Source organism: Protopterus annectens, chromosome 8.part1 (genome assembly GCF_019279795.1).
Source record: "Protopterus annectens isolate FY-2018-M chromosome 8.part1, PAN1.0, whole genome shotgun sequence".
Lineage (NCBI taxonomy): Eukaryota > Metazoa > Chordata > Ceratodontiformes > Protopteridae > Protopterus > Protopterus annectens.
This window is the reverse complement of record NC_056742.1, coordinates 382,828,479-382,846,621: the sequence shown is the minus strand read 5'-3', so window position 1 is coordinate 382,846,621 and position 18,143 is coordinate 382,828,479. Positions and strand designations below refer to the sequence as shown.

Below are 18,143 nucleotides of genomic sequence, written 5' to 3'. Positions count from 1 at the left end.
GCCATCAGTAAACAAGTGGATCTTGTTCTCCAACAACAGTACGAATTCCTACTCTGATGAGCCAAACAAGAATGGTTTTAACTGCAAAGCCTAAGATATCTCACTGGATACCGTTTTTTTTTTCTAAATAACCGACTAATGGGTACCACTGCCTGCCTCTCTGGTCAGCCAATTTCCTATCCAGTGAGTGACACTGTCAATTGGCTTACTGAAATGTGGGCATACCATACTTACAGACCTTTGTTGCTCTTGGACTGTACTATTGTCCATCTCCAGTGAAATTAGCACTATGTTCTCCAGACTCCTTTCAAATCTACTAATCCTACTTTTGCACCATCATTTTTCTTCTTTAGCATCTGGAACTTGGTACACCCTGCCCACACATCCTAAAATGTCTGTGTCTTCCTTCAGCCTCAAACCTCCATATTTCAGTCTGCCCCTCCTTATCTTGATTCCGTTCTTACAGTACAATGCAAGTTATCCTCACGTCAAAGTACACTATAACATTTCACATCTCAACTGTTATCCCTGTCCCCTCTGCAGACCCTGAATCCAGAAAATGCCACATCCATTTTTCTATCTAACTTAGCACAAATCAAAAAAAGTGTTCTTATAGATCTGATATCAGTAGCTTAAAACCTGTGAAATGTTTAGTAATCAGGTTTTTTTCTCTACACAAACTATTAGCTCCCTCCACTGCAACACATAATAAGAATAACTTGATTTGAAAGTTATTACTGGCTTTCCCATGACACAGCAGAGACCACACTGTTAGAAAATTAAAGCTGAGAAAAAAAGACATTTGTGCTGGCAATCCTTTGACTTCACTGTATAAGGGTACACAAGGGCACAGTTTCCTAGTATAACTAGAATTTACTGCATTCAGCGTCAATATTTTGAGGAAATTAGCATCATCCTATCGGCATACTTATTTAAAAAGCATTTTATGAAGTAAAATTTGTAAAATAATAAAAGCAGAAACTAATTCTCTAATAAGAATTTTTTATTCGTTTACTTCTTACTAAAAGTAAAAAGTGCTATTTTATAATGGCATGCCCTTAAGTACAGAGAAATTGCAATGCATATTATCTCTTAATTGGAAAAAAATATTATAGCATCAGCAATGTCAAAGCATACTGTAACTTGTTAAAGCTTACCTTCTCCTGCCAGTGTAATATGCCAATTATAGCCAAGATGAAAATACAGACTCCAATTAGGGCTATAGCTGTTAGCAGCACTATATTACTTGGTGTCAGATATAACTTGGCACTCCAGCTAAGAAAAAAATGAAGAGAAACGTCATTAGAAAAAAAAACGTTCTTGAATTAACAGACTGACTGTTGATCAGATAAGAAATATTTAACAGGTTATGTGGTGCATGGAAAGTATAATACAGTGTATAAAACATTCAGTAGGGTAGCAGTACAATTCGGCACAGATGAACTATGTAACACATAACAGGTATACTTAAAAATTTATTTGAAGATAAGATTATTGAAATCAGTGCTAAATACTAAAACTGTGTTGCAGGAAAATACAGGTGGATATGTCTGCCCACTGCCTTCCTCTGCAGTTCCTAAGTGCACTCTCCATTCCAATTACACTGTAAGCATACAAAATATTTAAATGTTAATGGAAGGAGGAGGATATTAATTGTGCACTTTTTTGTTTCAGTAACAACTCTGATGTACAGTAACAATGAAGTTTGCCACTTAAAGTATTCAAATACTTATTGAAGCATGACGTGGTTCATTCAACAGCACACAATTGTGTAACTTTATATCTCAACAAGAAATCTGATGTACATTAACTCTGAAGCTTCGCACAATATTATCTGCAAGGATGCTGAACCTCAGGAGTAAGGAAATCTTCTCTTAACCTGAATGTTAAGTAACCTTAGAATGAGTTGTGTAGTACAGTGGGGTTTGTTCCCTGATAAAAACGTTCTTTATAATTCATGTTCCTGTTATACCAGTTTTTTTTTTTTTTTTTTGCTGTTACTGAACATGGTGTGGTGTTACACGTGTACAGACAAAACTCCAGTTTTAACTACTTTAAGTACATTGTTTTTTTTCCATATTTTATCTCACAAATGTTGTTTCTGCATTCTTTGTGGGTATGAATATATATTGCATCTGTATTATTTATGGTAAAGTGAAATATTTTTATGTCTGTCTACATTAATTTGAAAGTCCCAACCCCCCACCCCCCCGCCCACCAGTACTCATGTGTGCCTACTCTAACCCCTGCCCCTAAACCCAACCTTACTCATTAGTGTACCAAACAACCTTTCCCTAATACCACTAATATAGGCAAATTAAGGCTGCAAGTTAGTGGTACTTTTTTTGTTTAATAAACTGAAAAAAAATGTTTTTCTTTTTTCTATTGATTTACTGATTCGTGAATGCATATGGATATCAAAGAGCAAGTTAGATTTAAAATTTTGATGAAATATTATTTGTTTTAACAATTCTTTATTAACAATATACTCACACACAAGTATACATATTTAAGCACTTATCTATTTTATTAAACTACTTTCTTGTTGGCATTTCCTTCAGGTGATTTTTTTGTGCTTTGGTTATTTTGTTGTTTTGTGGAGATGCATCAAAATGTAATAAAATAAAGCATTCTGTTCAGCCACCGATCCCACTTCATATAGCTAGCCTTGCCAGGAGCCAATGAAACCAAAATTTGGTAAATGTAATTCCAATATACAAACAAGAAAACAACTCAAAGTACAAAACTGAAGGCTGATTAGACAAATTTTTGTAATTATGAAGGTACTTTAGGGAATAATTACAGAACTGATTACAGACTATATTATGTTCAATTGACACCACTCAAAGAGGTTTCAAAAGTAGAAAATTACGCTCAGCTAATCTTTTATGTTTTTAAATGAGGTAAAATACAATTAAGAAAGGGGTGCACTGAAAAATGCAACACACGTTATCTTCAGTAAAAGCTTAGATAAAATGCTAAATTATTCATCAGTACTTTAGTGTTAGTGGATACAAAGGTTACAAACTGCATCTTGACCTGTGGATGGGAGATCTTAGGTTTACCCCGGGAATCATCTCTGTGTCACTGCTGGACAGAGGCACACCAAACTAATGGGCACAGTATTTTTTCATATAAGGGGTGGCGTAAGCCACAAAAATTTGGGCTAGGCTTATAAATGCCTTAGGGCAGATAGCCTAGTATAAACCTATGAACCTATAAAACAAACTTGTAGGGTACACGGGAATGTGCTTAGGGAAGTGCTCTATGAGTTTGCAATAAGTTTGTGTTTATTCCTCACATATGTTTCTGGCATAGTCTCTGCCTCCAAATAAAACAGTCAAACTGATGACAGCTTATAGACCTGAATTAGAAGTTATGTACCTACCATAACGTTCCATGTTAGTTGTCTTCTCTCGCCTTCTTTCTTGCTGGATGGGTTCGGAGCCGATCCTCGGCTCCGACTCGGCACTTGCTTTAGCTCGAGAACTCCTTTTACCAGCTCGAGGCAGCCCTATATCCCATGATGCAAGGCGGAACTACCTCAGATCTCATTTGGCAGCTAACTGACCCTGCTAAAGACTATCCTAACATAATTAGGAACCATGGTTTCTAAAAGAAGTCCTCATAACAATGCTCCAGAGGAAGCAATCTAATAGGAACTCTCCAAGATCTGTCCAGGCCAGGGGGAAGGAGGGAGGGACGCAAGAAAGAAGGCGAGAGAAGACAACTAACATGGAACGTTATGGTAGGTACATAACTTCTAAATGTTAAGTTGTCAATCTCGCCTTCATTCTTGCTGGATGGGACCGCGTCCCTAGCACCTGTATCCTGGGTGGCTCAATGGAACAGACTCTTGAGAACTGTGGAACCAAAACTGGCCCTATCTCTGGAGGCCAAATCCAACTTGTAATGAGACACAAAGGTATGAGGCGTGGCCCAAGTAGCTGCTGCACAAATAGTGTCAATGGGAAGTCTATCCTGAAAGGCTACAGAAGTGGATAGACTCCTGGTGGAATGTGCTTTTGGCTTAGAAGATAGTTGTTTGCCCCTTAGACAGTACACATAGGAAATGGTGGAAGTCAACCATCTAGATAAGGTCACTTTAGAAACTGGAAGACCTGACCTGTTTTCTGCATAGGAGACAAACAATTGGTCTGATTTTCTAATTTGTTTAGTCCTATGCAAGTAGTACCTGAGCTGACGATGAACATCCAAAAAATGCAGCTTTTGTTCAGCTCTGTCAGAATAGTTAGGAAAGAAAACTGGTAGATCAATAGATTGGTTAATATTGGTTTGAGATACAACCTTGGGAAGAAAGGAAGGGTTAGTTCTTAGTGAAACCCTATCCTTATGAAAAACCAGATAAGGTGAACGAATACAGAGGGCCTGAATCTCAGAAACTCTTCTTGCAGAAGTAACAGCCAGTAAAAATATAGTTTTCCACGTCAATAACTTTAAAGAACACGTAGCAGACGGTTCGAAAGGAGGTAGAATTAGGGATGCCAACATTAAGTTTAGATCCCATTGCGGAGGAGGATGTTTCACAGGCGGTTTTAGGAGAAAAACTCCTCTCAAAAAGGCCTTGCATAGCCTATGAGACATGATGTTATTGTCATGCAAGCCAACATGATACTTGGAAATAGCAGCCAGTTGTACTTTGACTGTAGATGACGAGGATCCTGAATGAAAAACCTCCGCCAGGAAATCCAAAACAGAATGTACAGGAGCGGTAAAAGGATCAATTTTTCTGGCGTTTGCCCAAATTGAAAAACGTCGCCACTTGCTAGCATAAATAGTTCTAGTGGACGACTTTAAAGAGGACACTAAAATGTCTCTGACTGAGTCAGAAATCATTGGTAGCCTGGCTAGGGAAGGAAGTGGAGCAACCAAGCAGTGAGGTTGAGAGAATGAATGGCCCGGTGCTGCTGACCCGACTGGTGGATCAAAAGATCCGGAACTGGGTCCAGATGCCAGGGCTGCACCAGAAGATGACGATGTAGAGACGGAAACCAAATTTGTCGAGGCCAATATAGAGCAATGAGGATCAATTTGGCTCTCAAAACGGTGGCTTTCTGAATGACTTGTGGAATCAATGGAAAGGGAGGAAAAGCATAAAGAAGTCCCCGAGGCCAATCCTGGGTTAGAGAGTCTCTCAAGGGTTGGCCTGGAAGGGGAAATAGTGTGAAGTAATCTGGGCACTTGCTGTTTTGAGGGGTAGCGAAAAAAGATCGCAACAAGGAGTGCCCCACTTCAGAAAAATCTGATCTACTACAGATTGATTGAGAGACCACTCGTGAGGCATCAGAATAGATCTGCTTAGCCTGTCCGCCAATAGGTTGGACCTGCCGGGGATGTGCGTTGCTATCAGAAACCGCTGAGAAGAGATCGCCCATTGCCAAAGTCTGAGAGCTTCTCGACATAAGGGATAGGACCTGGTACCGCCCTGTTTGCTGATGTACCAGACCACGGACATGTTGTCCGTCTGTACTGCAATAGTCCCCGTGGGAAGAAAGTCGTCAAGGGCTTGCAACGTTAAAAGCACTGCTCTCATCTCCAGGACATTTATGTGGAGATGATATTCTATGGGTTGTCACGTCCCATGGACCATACTGCCCTGATAATGCCCCCCCCACCCAATCAGGGAGGCATCCGTGGTGACTGTGGCAACTGGAGGAGGGGGAACAAAGGGTCGGCCCTGATGAAGAAGCGGGGAAGATATCCACCATCGTAGATGAGCCCTGCACGACTGTGTTACCAAGATTTCGTGTCTCATAGGCAGATCGTGGTACGACCACTGCGTGAATAACATCCACTGCAGGAGACGCATGTGGAAGCGAGCCAGTGGAAGAAGAACAATGGCCGCAGCCATTAGGCCTAGAACTTTCAAGACAAACCTGGCTTTGATCTTGTTGCTTAGTAACAGAAGCTGAACAAATTTCTGGATGTCCAGAATCCTTTGATCTGTTAGCCTGGCTAACATTTTGACGGTATTTAACTCTGCGCCTATAAAGGTGATAGATTGGCAAGGCAGCAGAGAGGATTTTTCGAAATTTACCGAAATTCCCAGTTTCTTGCAAAGCTGTAGGGTGTAGTCTCTGGACCGAAGAAGCTGATGCTTGGTGGTGGCGGAGAGGAGCCAGTCGTCCAAATAAGGAAACACCTGGAATCCTCGACGTCTCAGGTGAGCTGTGACCACTGCCATGCATTTGGTGAACACTCTGGGGGCTGAAGTGAGGCCAAAGGGCAGTGCTCTGAATTGGTAATGACTGGCTCCCAGCCGAAACGGAGAAACCTTCTGGAGCGTCTGTGAATCTTTATGTGATAGTACGCATCCTGAAGGTCTATAGAGCACATCCAGTTGTCCTTGCCCAGAAAGGGCAGAATGGATTGCAGCGTGACCATCCGAATCTTGCCTTCTTGACAGACTTGTTTAGTCTGCTTAGGTCTAGTATCGGTCTCCAATCTCCCGTCCTTTGGGGACCAAAAGAATCTTGAGTAGAAGCCGGATCCTACTTGGTCTGCCGGCACTGTCTGGATGGCTCTTTTTTCCAGGAGTTTTGAAACCTCCTGTCTTGCCAAATCCCTTTGACCGGGTGAGATGTCTGGAAGGGATTGTAGAGGTACGGGGAAACCTTTCGAAGGGGATTTTGTAACCCTCGGATATGATCGACTGTACCCACTTCTCTTGGGATAGGGATTGCCAGGCTACTGGGTACAGTGAAATTCTTACCCGACTGCCTCCAAGGGTGGACAGTCGGGCAACACCTCAGGGATGCTGAAAGGGCTTCTCAGGAAGAGACTCCCTGTTGCCCTGGTTCTGAGGACCCCCTGCCTCTAGGGCGGCCTATTATTGTTACCCCCTCTGCCTCTGGGGTAAACTGACCACGTGTGTCCGGTGTAGCTCCTTGGGCTTTTCGGAACCACATCTTCCCCCCCTTCTGACCCTTGGGATAAGGTCTAGAAGGAGTGGAAAACTGGACTCCAACGGCAGAAAGAGTTTTACCGTCCTGCTCACATCTGGTCAAAGTATCCTTCACCTGAGGTCCGAACAAAGCCGAACCGTCAAAGGGGTGTTGGTGAAGGACGCCTTAAAGGTCCATAAAATTACACAGCCGCATCCAGGCTTGGCGTCTAAGAGCAACACCTGTGCCTGCGGCCCTGCTCGCTCCATCGGCCACATAAGATATGAGCCGCATGGAGGAGTTAGATATGGAATTCAGGATAGCAAGCTGAGAGGCAATCTTTTCCTGAGCCCCAGCAGCAGAAGGATCCTGGACTACTTCTCCCAGTTCCTTGAGAATATCTCGTTGAAGCCTGGTGAAGTGACAAAGATAATTCAGCTTAACGATAGCAAAGGTCGCTGAAGAAAACATCCGCTTTCCATACCTGTCCATGGTCCTAGAATCCTTATTAGGAGGATGGACAGGTACTGAAGGATCCGCCAGTTCCTTCTTAGTGGCCGCCGCTACCACCATAGCATCCACAGAGACACCTTTGGACAGGAACTGTTTATCCGAAGGGGCCGTGATGAACTTGGATGGTCTCCTAGGGACAGGTTCCACAGAATCTGGAGCCACGCCTTCGGAACCACTCCCTGCATGAGTGGGTCGAGAGGCGGAGACACCCAGGAGGTGGAGGGTCGGGATCCAAAAGCCTCCAGGTATACCGACTCATCCTCGGAGGGGTCAATGGAGGGCCAATTCCCCCTCTGTTTGAGGAGCTCAAGGATGTCTGAAAAGGAGACATCCTCAGAGGGGACCGTGGGAACCCTCCGACTCATCTAAGTCGGTATCAGATGTAGTAGACTCAGGGAGTCTGTGTGTTTCCTCTTACACGTCCTTTTCCGAGGGGTTCCCCTGCAGGGTCAGGAGAAACCTCGGAAGAGGAGGAAATTCCCAGTGGGGAAACCTGGGGCGATGGATCCCTGGGCCTGAGAGCAAGAGGCTGGCAAGAGGCATCTGCAGGCACTGATGAGGGAGGAGCTAGAGGGATAGACCGTTGACCAGGCTCAGAGGCCAGGACACTCCTCATCACCTCAAAGGCTCCTCTCCCCGGGAGACCGGAACACACCCGCTCCGAAGAAACAGGAATGGTCGGCTCCAAGGAGAGAGAAGGCTCCGAGGCCGATGTCGGCGCCGAGCTTACCAAAGCCGAAGCCCCGAGAGGGAGAGCCGGGTCGGACAAGGGTCCGATGCCACTAGCCCCCTCGGAGCCGACAGTGGAAACCCGACGACCGGATCCCTCCAAGGAAGGTCTCAAGGAGGAGATCGGAGCCGAAGACGACGGAGCCAAAAGATGTATCGGCTCCGGCATCGAAACAGTCGCTGTCCCAAGAAGCTCCGGCTCCGAACTCTGGTGTGGAGTCGGAGGAGGAATCTCAAGAATTGGGGCTATAGCCGAAGTCTGTTGAGACGGGCTATGGAGCATTTGGGCCAGTGCCTGAGACTTCAACAGCCTGCTTACCACCCTCTCCAAATCGTGGTCAGACAGCCTGGAAGATCTCGAAGATCGGCTCCGATGGCTCCGCTCCGACAAAAGAGGAGATCCCGGAGCCGAATGGATACTCATAATAGAGGGGGACCGAGATCTCTTACGGGTCGAAGCCATCGGAGCCGAAGTCCCTAGAACTCCAGATGGAGCCGAGGATTTCTCGGCTCCGATGCTGGATACAGCATCGGCTCCAGCCGGAGCCGGCAAGGCCACAGTAGTCAGGGTATCAGAGCCGGCCGGCACCGAACCCACTACTCGAACAGAAGAAGTATCGACTCCAGCCGGAGCCGATATCGGCTCCGACGGAGCCGGAGCCACCGGAGGAGGCTTGGACACAGTAGCCTGAACCTTCGGTGGCTTAAGAGGTTTTCCTGACCCTGACTTAGGAGGAGAACCTTCAGGTTTAAGTAAACCTCGGAGGATTAATTTGTTCCTCCTTTCCTGCAGGATTCTCTGGCTAAAAGCATGACACAACGCACAGGAGTCCTGCAGGTGCAAAGGCCCCAGGCAATAAACACAAGAAGTGTGACCGTCTGTCAGAGACATTTTCTGACAGCACTGGTCACACTTCTTGAAGCCTGAGACCTTGCCTTCTTTTGACATCCTAGAAGGGAGAAACACAAACAGTCCCAACAAACACACCAATTAATCCCTTACACAGACACACAGGAAGGGAATAACTTGGAGAACTAGGCCTGACTAAAAACTTTAAACTGAAATTTTTTTATAAAAAGTTTGAAAGGAAGGGAATAGGGTGGGCTGTAACTAAGTACAGACTAAACTAACACTAAAGGGAAAAAATAAACCCCTGACTACACTTTTTCTTATTTTACCAAGAAAAAACTTACCTCAGCTGGCAAAGGAGACCTCTTTCGCTAAGCGGCAAACGAGATCTGAGGTAGTTCCGCCTTGCATCATGGGATATAGGGCTGCCTCGAGCTGGTAAAAGGAGTTCTCGAGCTAAAGCAAGTGCCGAGTCGGAGCCGAGGATCGGCTCCGAACCCATCCAGCAAGAATGAAGGCGAGATTGACAACTTAACATCCTATAATACAATCTATAAACGATGTAGTTAAAGTGAAATTTATTTATTTTACATTTGTTGACTGGGATTGCCCGACTGAGCTGAAGAGCCATTTTTCAGCGGAGGCCCGGGGAGAAAAGCTCAAACATATTATACAATTTTCATTATAAATTAGCATTAAACAGCAATGTTGCAGGACTATTACAAGGCATTAAGTAGCAATACAATGTTATTCAGTGTCAGTAATCAGGAGTACAGCAAAACTATTTCAAGACGTATAAAAGGAAATATGTCATTAAGATGAATATAGTTTTTGGGGTAAGTGGTTACAAAAACCCAGTTTTATCATAATGTAGTTGCATGAAGGCAAGACAATTACAATAGAATGTTTCTCTGAGGCGATTTGCTTAATAGATTTTAGAAGACAGTAGAAAGAGTAGTCAAGGAAGATTAGAGAGAGCTAGTGAGCAGAGTGAGTTAACGGTAGAAAGTAGATTAAGGTATGAGAAGTAGGGGATGTTTAAGGAGGGAGAGTGCAGTGGTATTAAATATGGAGAAAAATCTCACTCATCTGAGGTGCTCAAACAAATAACTGCTCTATGACATATCTCCACTCTAATACATGTGTTTAGATAAAATTATTTTTTTGTTTAATGAAATCAACCACTTATCAGGCAAAATTTACTGTGAACCTTCCAAATTCAAGTTCAAAATCCAGTTGGCTTAATTTAGAATTATTAACAGGAGGCAAATCAATACTTATTTGGTTGTTACCAATTAGGCTAATTTGTCCCATGTTGATAAAGTAGAATGACCCACATTTATTAATTTTGCAGAAGCAGCAGATGGCTACCTTTACTCACATTCAAGGCTAGTCACTGACTAACAATATGGAAGACAGTAATGGAACATAAAAACAAGGAAGTGTACTAGCAACTGGGCTTGAAGTGGGGGGGAGTAAATGTACCCACTTCAACAGTTACATTCTCTTATGACTGGTCCCTTTTGTACAGTATGATACAGCTTCAGAGGAGGTTATACAGAGCTGCAGAATATGAAGTGTGCAGCCCACATGTCAAAGTTGCTAGGTGTTGCTTTTTAGCTGTCAGGGAAATTAACCCATGAAGACAAGTAACCTGCTTACTACTATGTGTTACTAATCATTAATGAAATAAGAGCTATAATCATAAAGGTGATGTTCTAGAATGCTGGACCTTGCACAACTGCAGCTCCAGAATACCAAGAGATAGTGTTATACAAGATTTAGTGTTTTCTGTAAATCGACAGTTCCTGTACTGTGATGTATTGCGGTTGGAACTGCACTTAATTCCAAGCTTTGCAGTGAAACAGGTGACTATTTTACAGTATTTGTTTTCACAAGGAAAGCAACATATAGATTGCTTTGTTTTGTTTGATGCTTCCCACATAAATGGAACTAAAAAAAAAAAGACCAGCATCTGTCGGAATGTTACAGCAGTCAGGCTATGCTATCACGTTAACAGTTTGAGAGTAACGCTAATGCACTTTAAAAGTACGTGAAAGGTAAACATCACTAAAACACGACCAAGAACAGGAAGCGAAACACACAGAAAAAGTTTTAATAAATACATGGATAGAAACGTACGCTAGATTTTGAACAATTCTACTCCTCCTTCATTCTCAGCATTAATTACAATTGTCCACCTTACTCATGTGTGCTAACCCTAACCCTGGCCAGACATACCACCTTACCAAAAACCCTTCTCCTAACAGTACTACTATTCAGAGCTGGATCTTGGTCAAATGGGGTTCTAGGCAGGTAACTGTCACTCGTTTGGTCAGGATAAATGAGATGAGCATTCGTGGGTTCTGTTCAAGCAGCTTTATTATGTACAAACACATTAGGATTGAGGCTTAATAACTTTAACTTTGATAAACCTATAAACAAACTAGCTATCACACATGCATGTTCACTTTCTGACTGCACTCTCAAAATGGCACTGAAGCTAGCATGTGCTGTCCTGGAAATGCTTCTTAAAGGTACAACACACATACACTACTCTACATCCTCTTTCTTTGAGAAATGGATCATGCATTATTGACGACATTAATTAACATGCAATTGATACAAATAATTCTTTGTCATACAATTACACAGAACTAAGTACATATAGACAATTATGTCCAGGTTGCTGTGCATTTCACACTAGGTCTAGAAATACAACTAAATCTTGTGACATAGAAATTAGAACTGGGTCTAGCAACTGGGACGGTCTCTGCTGAATGTTCAACTTTGGGGACATCAGGAATGGAAGTAGAAGTGAAGACACTTTCTGCAACAGGAACATTGTCTCGATTGCTCTGAGATCAAAAGTCTGTATCACAGGAACGATGCTGCAAAATTCATTCTGATACAGGAAGAAGATGTCTGCAATTTCTCCTGTACTCCACACCCTCAGATTCTACGAAGTAGTATCTCGGCTGGGCACATATACCTGTTACTTGAATAATCCGGTCGAAACATTCAGTGTTTGTATCCTCATGGTCTCTCCTTCTTTCAATGGACAAAGAACTCTGCTCGATTTATCACAGCTGGACTTCTGGAAAGGACGCTTTTTGATTAGTTGGGCTCCAATTGTTCTGTTGTTCTTTACTTTCGGCCTCAACAAACTGGAACTGATAGGTAATGTTCTGATTTAACTAGATAGAAGTCTCTGAGCAGGCAAGCTAAGTACATCATCACAGGGTATGTTTCTGAGATGGAGTAAATTCAAAAAGACATCAGTATTATCATGCTTTGACTTCTCTAGTAATTGCTTTGCACTCTGTACTGCATCATGTTCAGCTAGTTCCTTTGACTGCGGGTATTCTGAACTACTAACAACATGTACAAAGTCCCATTCTTTTGCTAATTTTTGAAACAACTAACTGGTAAATTGGGTACCATTGCCAGAAATAACTTTGTGTGGACTACCACATACTGAGAAATGATGTTTTAACTTAGTGATAACAGCAGTGGACGTTAGATTAGGTAGTAAATCAATCTCAAACCAGTTTGAATAAGAGTCTACCAACACTAAGTAATGCTGCTTGTTCCACTCGAATATATCAGTGGCTACTGTTAACCAAGGTAGTTCTGGAACTTGACTTAGCTGAAGTGGTTCTGTTTACAAATGCATTAAACTACTGCATATTGAACAAGAAGAAAGTACTTTATCAATGTCTTTTGCTACTGTAGGCCAAAATACTAAGTCCTCTCGCCCTTCTTTTGGTAGATTTGGAACCTGAGTGACCATGATGCAAAATCTGGATGTATTCATGTTGCAAGGAAGCTGGAGCAACAATCTTTGGACCTTTGAAAATAATGCCATCTTCCATCAACATCTCAACCTTTTTAAATGCAACTTGGATAACTGGATGGGGAACAGAAAATACACTTCTGGGATTCCACCTATGTCCCTGCTGGACAGTGGCATAAGGTACTGACTTATTGGAACATGGGATAAATTCTTGGCTAGGCTTGTAAGGGCCTCAGGGCCAATAGCCTAGTAATTTCCTATGATCCTGTGATCTCTGTAAGGAAAATAAGTTTGCACTTCAAGTGGTACACTAAATTGCTTTTGACAGGCATCCAACATTAATGTAGTGATTGAGCTTTTGCAAACTTGGATCAATCTTTGTATGATCTGTCAGCTCATCAAGTCTCATGGTAGAAAAACGATGCACTTCTATGACATCAAAGTCAAAATTCTCTGCATTAAGTGTTCCGTTGTATTTCTGGGTGATCTGGATAAGGTATCAGCCAAATAAAGAAGTTTGCCTTTTATATAGACCATTTTGAAGTTGTAATTTTGTAATCTGAGCATCACTCTTTGTAATTTTGATGGAGCTGAATGCATAGGCTTCTTTAAAATAGTAACTAGAGGTTGGTGATCAGTTTCAATCTGAATAGCTCGACCAGAGACATAATCATGAAACTTTGAACATGCAAATACTATTGCCAAAAGTTCTTTATCATTTTGAGCATACTGCATTTCAATTTGGGTAAGAGATCTAGATGCATAGGCTACTGTCTGCCCTCTTGAAGAATAACTGCACCAAGATCAAATTTTGAAGCATCACAGGAAACAGTTACTGGTTTATTGAAATCACAGTTTCTTAATGTAGGTGGGGGTCGCAATTTTCTGCTTAAGGTCTTCAAATTCTCTCTGGTGCTGTTCCAACCAAGACCATGCTACATTTTTGCACATCAGCTCTCTCAAAGGTGCTGTCAACTCACTGAAGTCTGGTATAAGCTTGCCTAAATAGTTGAACATACCAAGAAAAGATTGTAGAGCTTAAACATTATCTGGTGTTGGCATCTCAAGAATGGCTGCTTGCTTGGACGGGTCTAGTCACAAGTCAATGCTAGTAAATAAATGACTTACATACGTACCTTCTGGTAGTCTGAATTTGTACTTCAGAGGATTGAGCTTCACGTTTATGTCACATGCTCGGTCTAGAACTCTTCTAAGGTTTTGGTCATGTTCTGCTTCACCATTGCTTCCAACCAATAAATCATTTACTAATATGGCACAAGGATAACCTGAAAAAATTTGCTCCATCGCACGCTGAATGACTTCACTTGCAGAATTTATTCCAAATGGCATCCTGAGGAATCTATATCTTCCAAATGGGGTACTGAAAGTAGTTAGTAGTGAAGATTTGCAATCATGCATCACTTGCAAAAATTAACTTTTTGCATCCAAGACAAAAAGAAAACAGTGGCCTTTGGCATTAGGGCTGCGACTTCCTCAACTGTGTGCATAGGATGATGTGGTCTCTCTAATGCTTTGTTCAAATCTCTTGGGTCAATACATATTCTGATTTCATCTGAATCTTTTTTGTGGGCTGCTTGCTACCATAAATGACACCCATTCAGCTGGTTCTGTGACTTCACAAATTACACCTTGCTGCACCCTTTTTATCCACCTGATCTTTGACTTTATTCTGCATAGCTATCGGAACCATTCTTGCCGGTCTGACCAGTGGACTGACCTCTGGGTCTAACTTCAGAGAATACACAACTGGAAGTTTGCCTAACTTGTCATCAAAAAAATCAGCATACTCTGAAAATATAGCTTCAGTAAAACTGGAATTAGGAGATATGCTTATATGATGAACTTCTTTGGTAAAGGAGAGCAGATTCATTCTCAAACTGTCTCTAAGACCCAATAATGACTATACAGGGCTTCGGACTATATAGAATAATAAGCTGTAGCAGTTCCTAGCCAAATAACACGAAAGCACTACTGAGCCTTCGATTTGAATTTCTTTACCTCCATAAGCAACAAGTTTCGCACAACTGGCCACATTAAATTGCTCACCAGCTCTCAACATAGCAAAAGTGTCTGCTGACATAACATTACACTTTGAACCAGTGTCTACTTTGAGTTCAGTGGTTTTACCATTGAACTGGACAGTACAAAACACTTTGTTCTTTGCCAACAAATTTACTGCATCAACCTTTTCCCCCAGTTACTGATGCACCATCTACATAGAAAGGAGAATTGCAGCTCTCTCTATGATCAACCTGCTTTTTTAAGTGACTTTTCTTTATAACTGTGTGAGGTTTACTTGATTTGCAAAACATTTGAAAATGATTCCATTTTTTACACTTGTGGCATTGCTGATCAAATGCTAAGCACTTTTCTCTTTCACACTCATGATTGGCACCACAATTGCAACAGTTAACAATAAAGCCTTATTTGGGTTTTGCTGACTCACTCTTGTAATGCACTGAGCATGTCCTTTTCTTAGAACGTGCTGGAAAACTACAGGTTTTACCCTGACACACTCTCAAGGATTACAGCTGCCATGTGCTTAGGCCTGCTTCTGCTAGCCACATGTTGCATGCTGTCTACATTTGTTCTGAAGCCTGCTGAAACCATGCTCTTTTCACTTGCAAGCACACTTGTGTGCCTTTCTGTAACCTCATGGATTTGACAAAACTCAACAGCTTTGCTCAGCATTAAATCACTGTCAAGAAGCAAAATCTTTCTCACTGCAACAGTATTAATACCAAACACAAGCCTGTCCTTTATTAACTCATCTTTTAAGTCACCAAACCTGCACATTTTAGCTTTGTTTCTCAGGTCAGTAATATAAGCTGCAAAAGGTTCTCCTGGCCTTTGATCTCGTGTATAAAACAAATGCCTCTTTAATGTAACATTTGTCTGGGGGTTACACATTTCCCTGAATTTGTGTTTCAAACACTTGGGGTCCTCCCTTGATTCAGCCTGTACACTAATATGACACTTTTCACCTTCTCCTTCACATACTGTTGGTGTATACACAAATGAACACTCTCTTTCAATGGCCTCTGACCCAGCTAGGTTTAGCAAAATGAATGCCCTGGTGCATGCATCTTTGTCAGAATAAGTTGCTTGTATAAAAATATCATACTCTTGCTCAAATATATTCCAATTCTCTGCAATATGATCAAACACATAAGTGGTGACGGTTTTCGAAATCCATCTGCTATGCCAACAAATTACAGTAAAATGCAATGGAACAGTTCACTTTTAACTGTATGAACATGCACACTTGCACATATGCCAGAAATTTATGCCAGTATTTGTAACTATGCCCAACAGCACAAGCAGCCTCTGAATAACTGAACTTTGTGAAATAAGTCTCCCGGGCAAAAGAATACTCTTGAAATCACTGTACTGTAAGAAATCACCTCTTATCAGTGTAAGAAACAATTCAAAATAACTGCACTGTGTGAATGAACTGGGCAAAAGAACCTCAGAGTAAAAAGATTTCAAAGTATTTGCATTTTGCAAATGAGCAGTACACACTGAAACTTTCCCAAAATGGCTGTACTTTGCTAAATAACTCTCTACAGTACAAGAAACACTGTGTAGTGGCAGCACTTTGCAAACAGACATACCCAGCACAAGAAACGTTTCAAAATGGATGTATTTTGACTGCACTTTATGAAATAGTTGCATTTTGCACACAAAAACATCTTTGGAATAAATGCACAGAATTAAACACACACTGAAAGCACTTTTACACACTTTGAGATACTTCAAATAACTCTAGTTGTGCCCTGAATAGCTTCAATCAATGCAAAACAGTAGTTTATGCCACAAAACATGCAGTCACCTAGCTTTATATATGCTTAATGTGCCCTTTTTGCCCTTTATTACATTAGTTTTGATCATTTAATCTTTTTTTCATGCCCATTATACCTTGGCGCTCATTTTACTCTAAACATACTTATGTTGCTTTAAACATGCTCGTTTTGCAATTCCGAGGTAATTCCAAACCCTTTATGTGCTTTTCTGATAATTGTTTTATCAAATATTTTAATTTTAAACATTTTGTTTAATTAATAAACTTTTTTGTACCTCTCGGTTGTTTAATAATGTGGTTTGTGCCCTTGTAATGCTCCGTTTTATCTTTTTTCTAAAATAAATCATTTGTGCAAGTTTTCATTACATTTGGTTTGTTTCTGGCCCTTTTTGTGCTCAGTTCACTTAGTTCACCTTTCCTGTTAACTCTGCATCTCGTGGATCTGAAAAGCAGTCTCTGGAATCCCAGTTCTGACACCATGTCGCTCGTTTGGTCAGGATAAAACAGACAAGCATTCGTGTGTTCTGTTCAAGCAGCTTTATTATGTAGAACAGATCAGGATTGAGGCTTAATAACTTTAACTTAGATAAACTTATAAACAAACTAGCTATCACACTCATACATGCTCACTCTCTGGCTGCACACTCAACATGGCACTGAAGCTAGCACATGCTTGCTATTTATATGCATGCCCCGTCCTTGAAATGCTTCTTAAAGGTACAACACACACACAGTATTCTACAGTAATGATTACCCCCCCCCCCCCGCAGCAGCCATCCCAGTGTCCCATTACTTGGCTATCTTTCCACAGTTCAAAAAATAAAACTAAGGCAGCAGATCATGGCAAGCTGTATGATTTTATTAGCTTATTTTACAGCATAATACAGAGACCAGTTTCGGCTCAATTAAATTTCAGACTTCTTCAGTGTTTTGAACACACTGAAGAAGGCTGAGATTTAATTGAGCTGAAACCGGTCTGTTTATTATGCTGTAAAATAAGCTAATAAAATCATACAGCTTGCCATGATCTTCTGGCTTAATTTTATTTTTTGCATTTTGTTTTGAGCCATGCAGTTGCCGTACGGGCAGGAGATCATTGTAGTTTGTATTTCTCCCCAGTTACCATAAACCCAGTTCAAAACTGACAGTATGCATGTTATTTTCTTCTTTACTTCTACAATGACTACAGATACTTGGGTTTATTTCAAATTTTATATCACAAATACTGAAAACCATTTGTTAAACAAACAATACAGTCTCACAATGAAAACAGACTCAGCATGAACAGGAAATGTGTCTGCCTTTGAAATTCACATTCATTGAAACCCACAGTCAAAGAAAATGCATCTGGCCAGCAGCGGATTAAGTTTGTCTTTGGGCTGTTTTCAAACAATAGACCCTCCTTGCATACATTTTTAGGACCATGCATACATGCATGTATTCTTTGATTCACCTTCCTGATTATATTAAATTATATTCCTTGTATAATATCACACAACTTGCAAGAGTATGTTTTAAATCTGTAGT

General features: G+C 41.4%; 1 protein-coding gene across 1 annotated transcript in view; it reads right to left on the bottom strand.

Annotated features, from left to right (window-relative positions):
- The window catches only part of LOC122810136 (T-cell immunomodulatory protein-like), a gene marked incomplete at its 5' end in the record, with an annotated part of 1,692,898 nt that overhangs the window by 12,987 nt on the left and 1,661,768 nt on the right, over positions 1 to 18,143 (bottom strand). Inside the window, one exon of the mRNA XM_044081610.1 lies at positions 1,158 to 1,275. Coding sequence (XP_043937545.1) covers positions 1,158 to 1,275 — 118 coding nt within the window. The remainder of the gene's footprint in view (positions 1 to 1,157; positions 1,276 to 18,143) is intronic.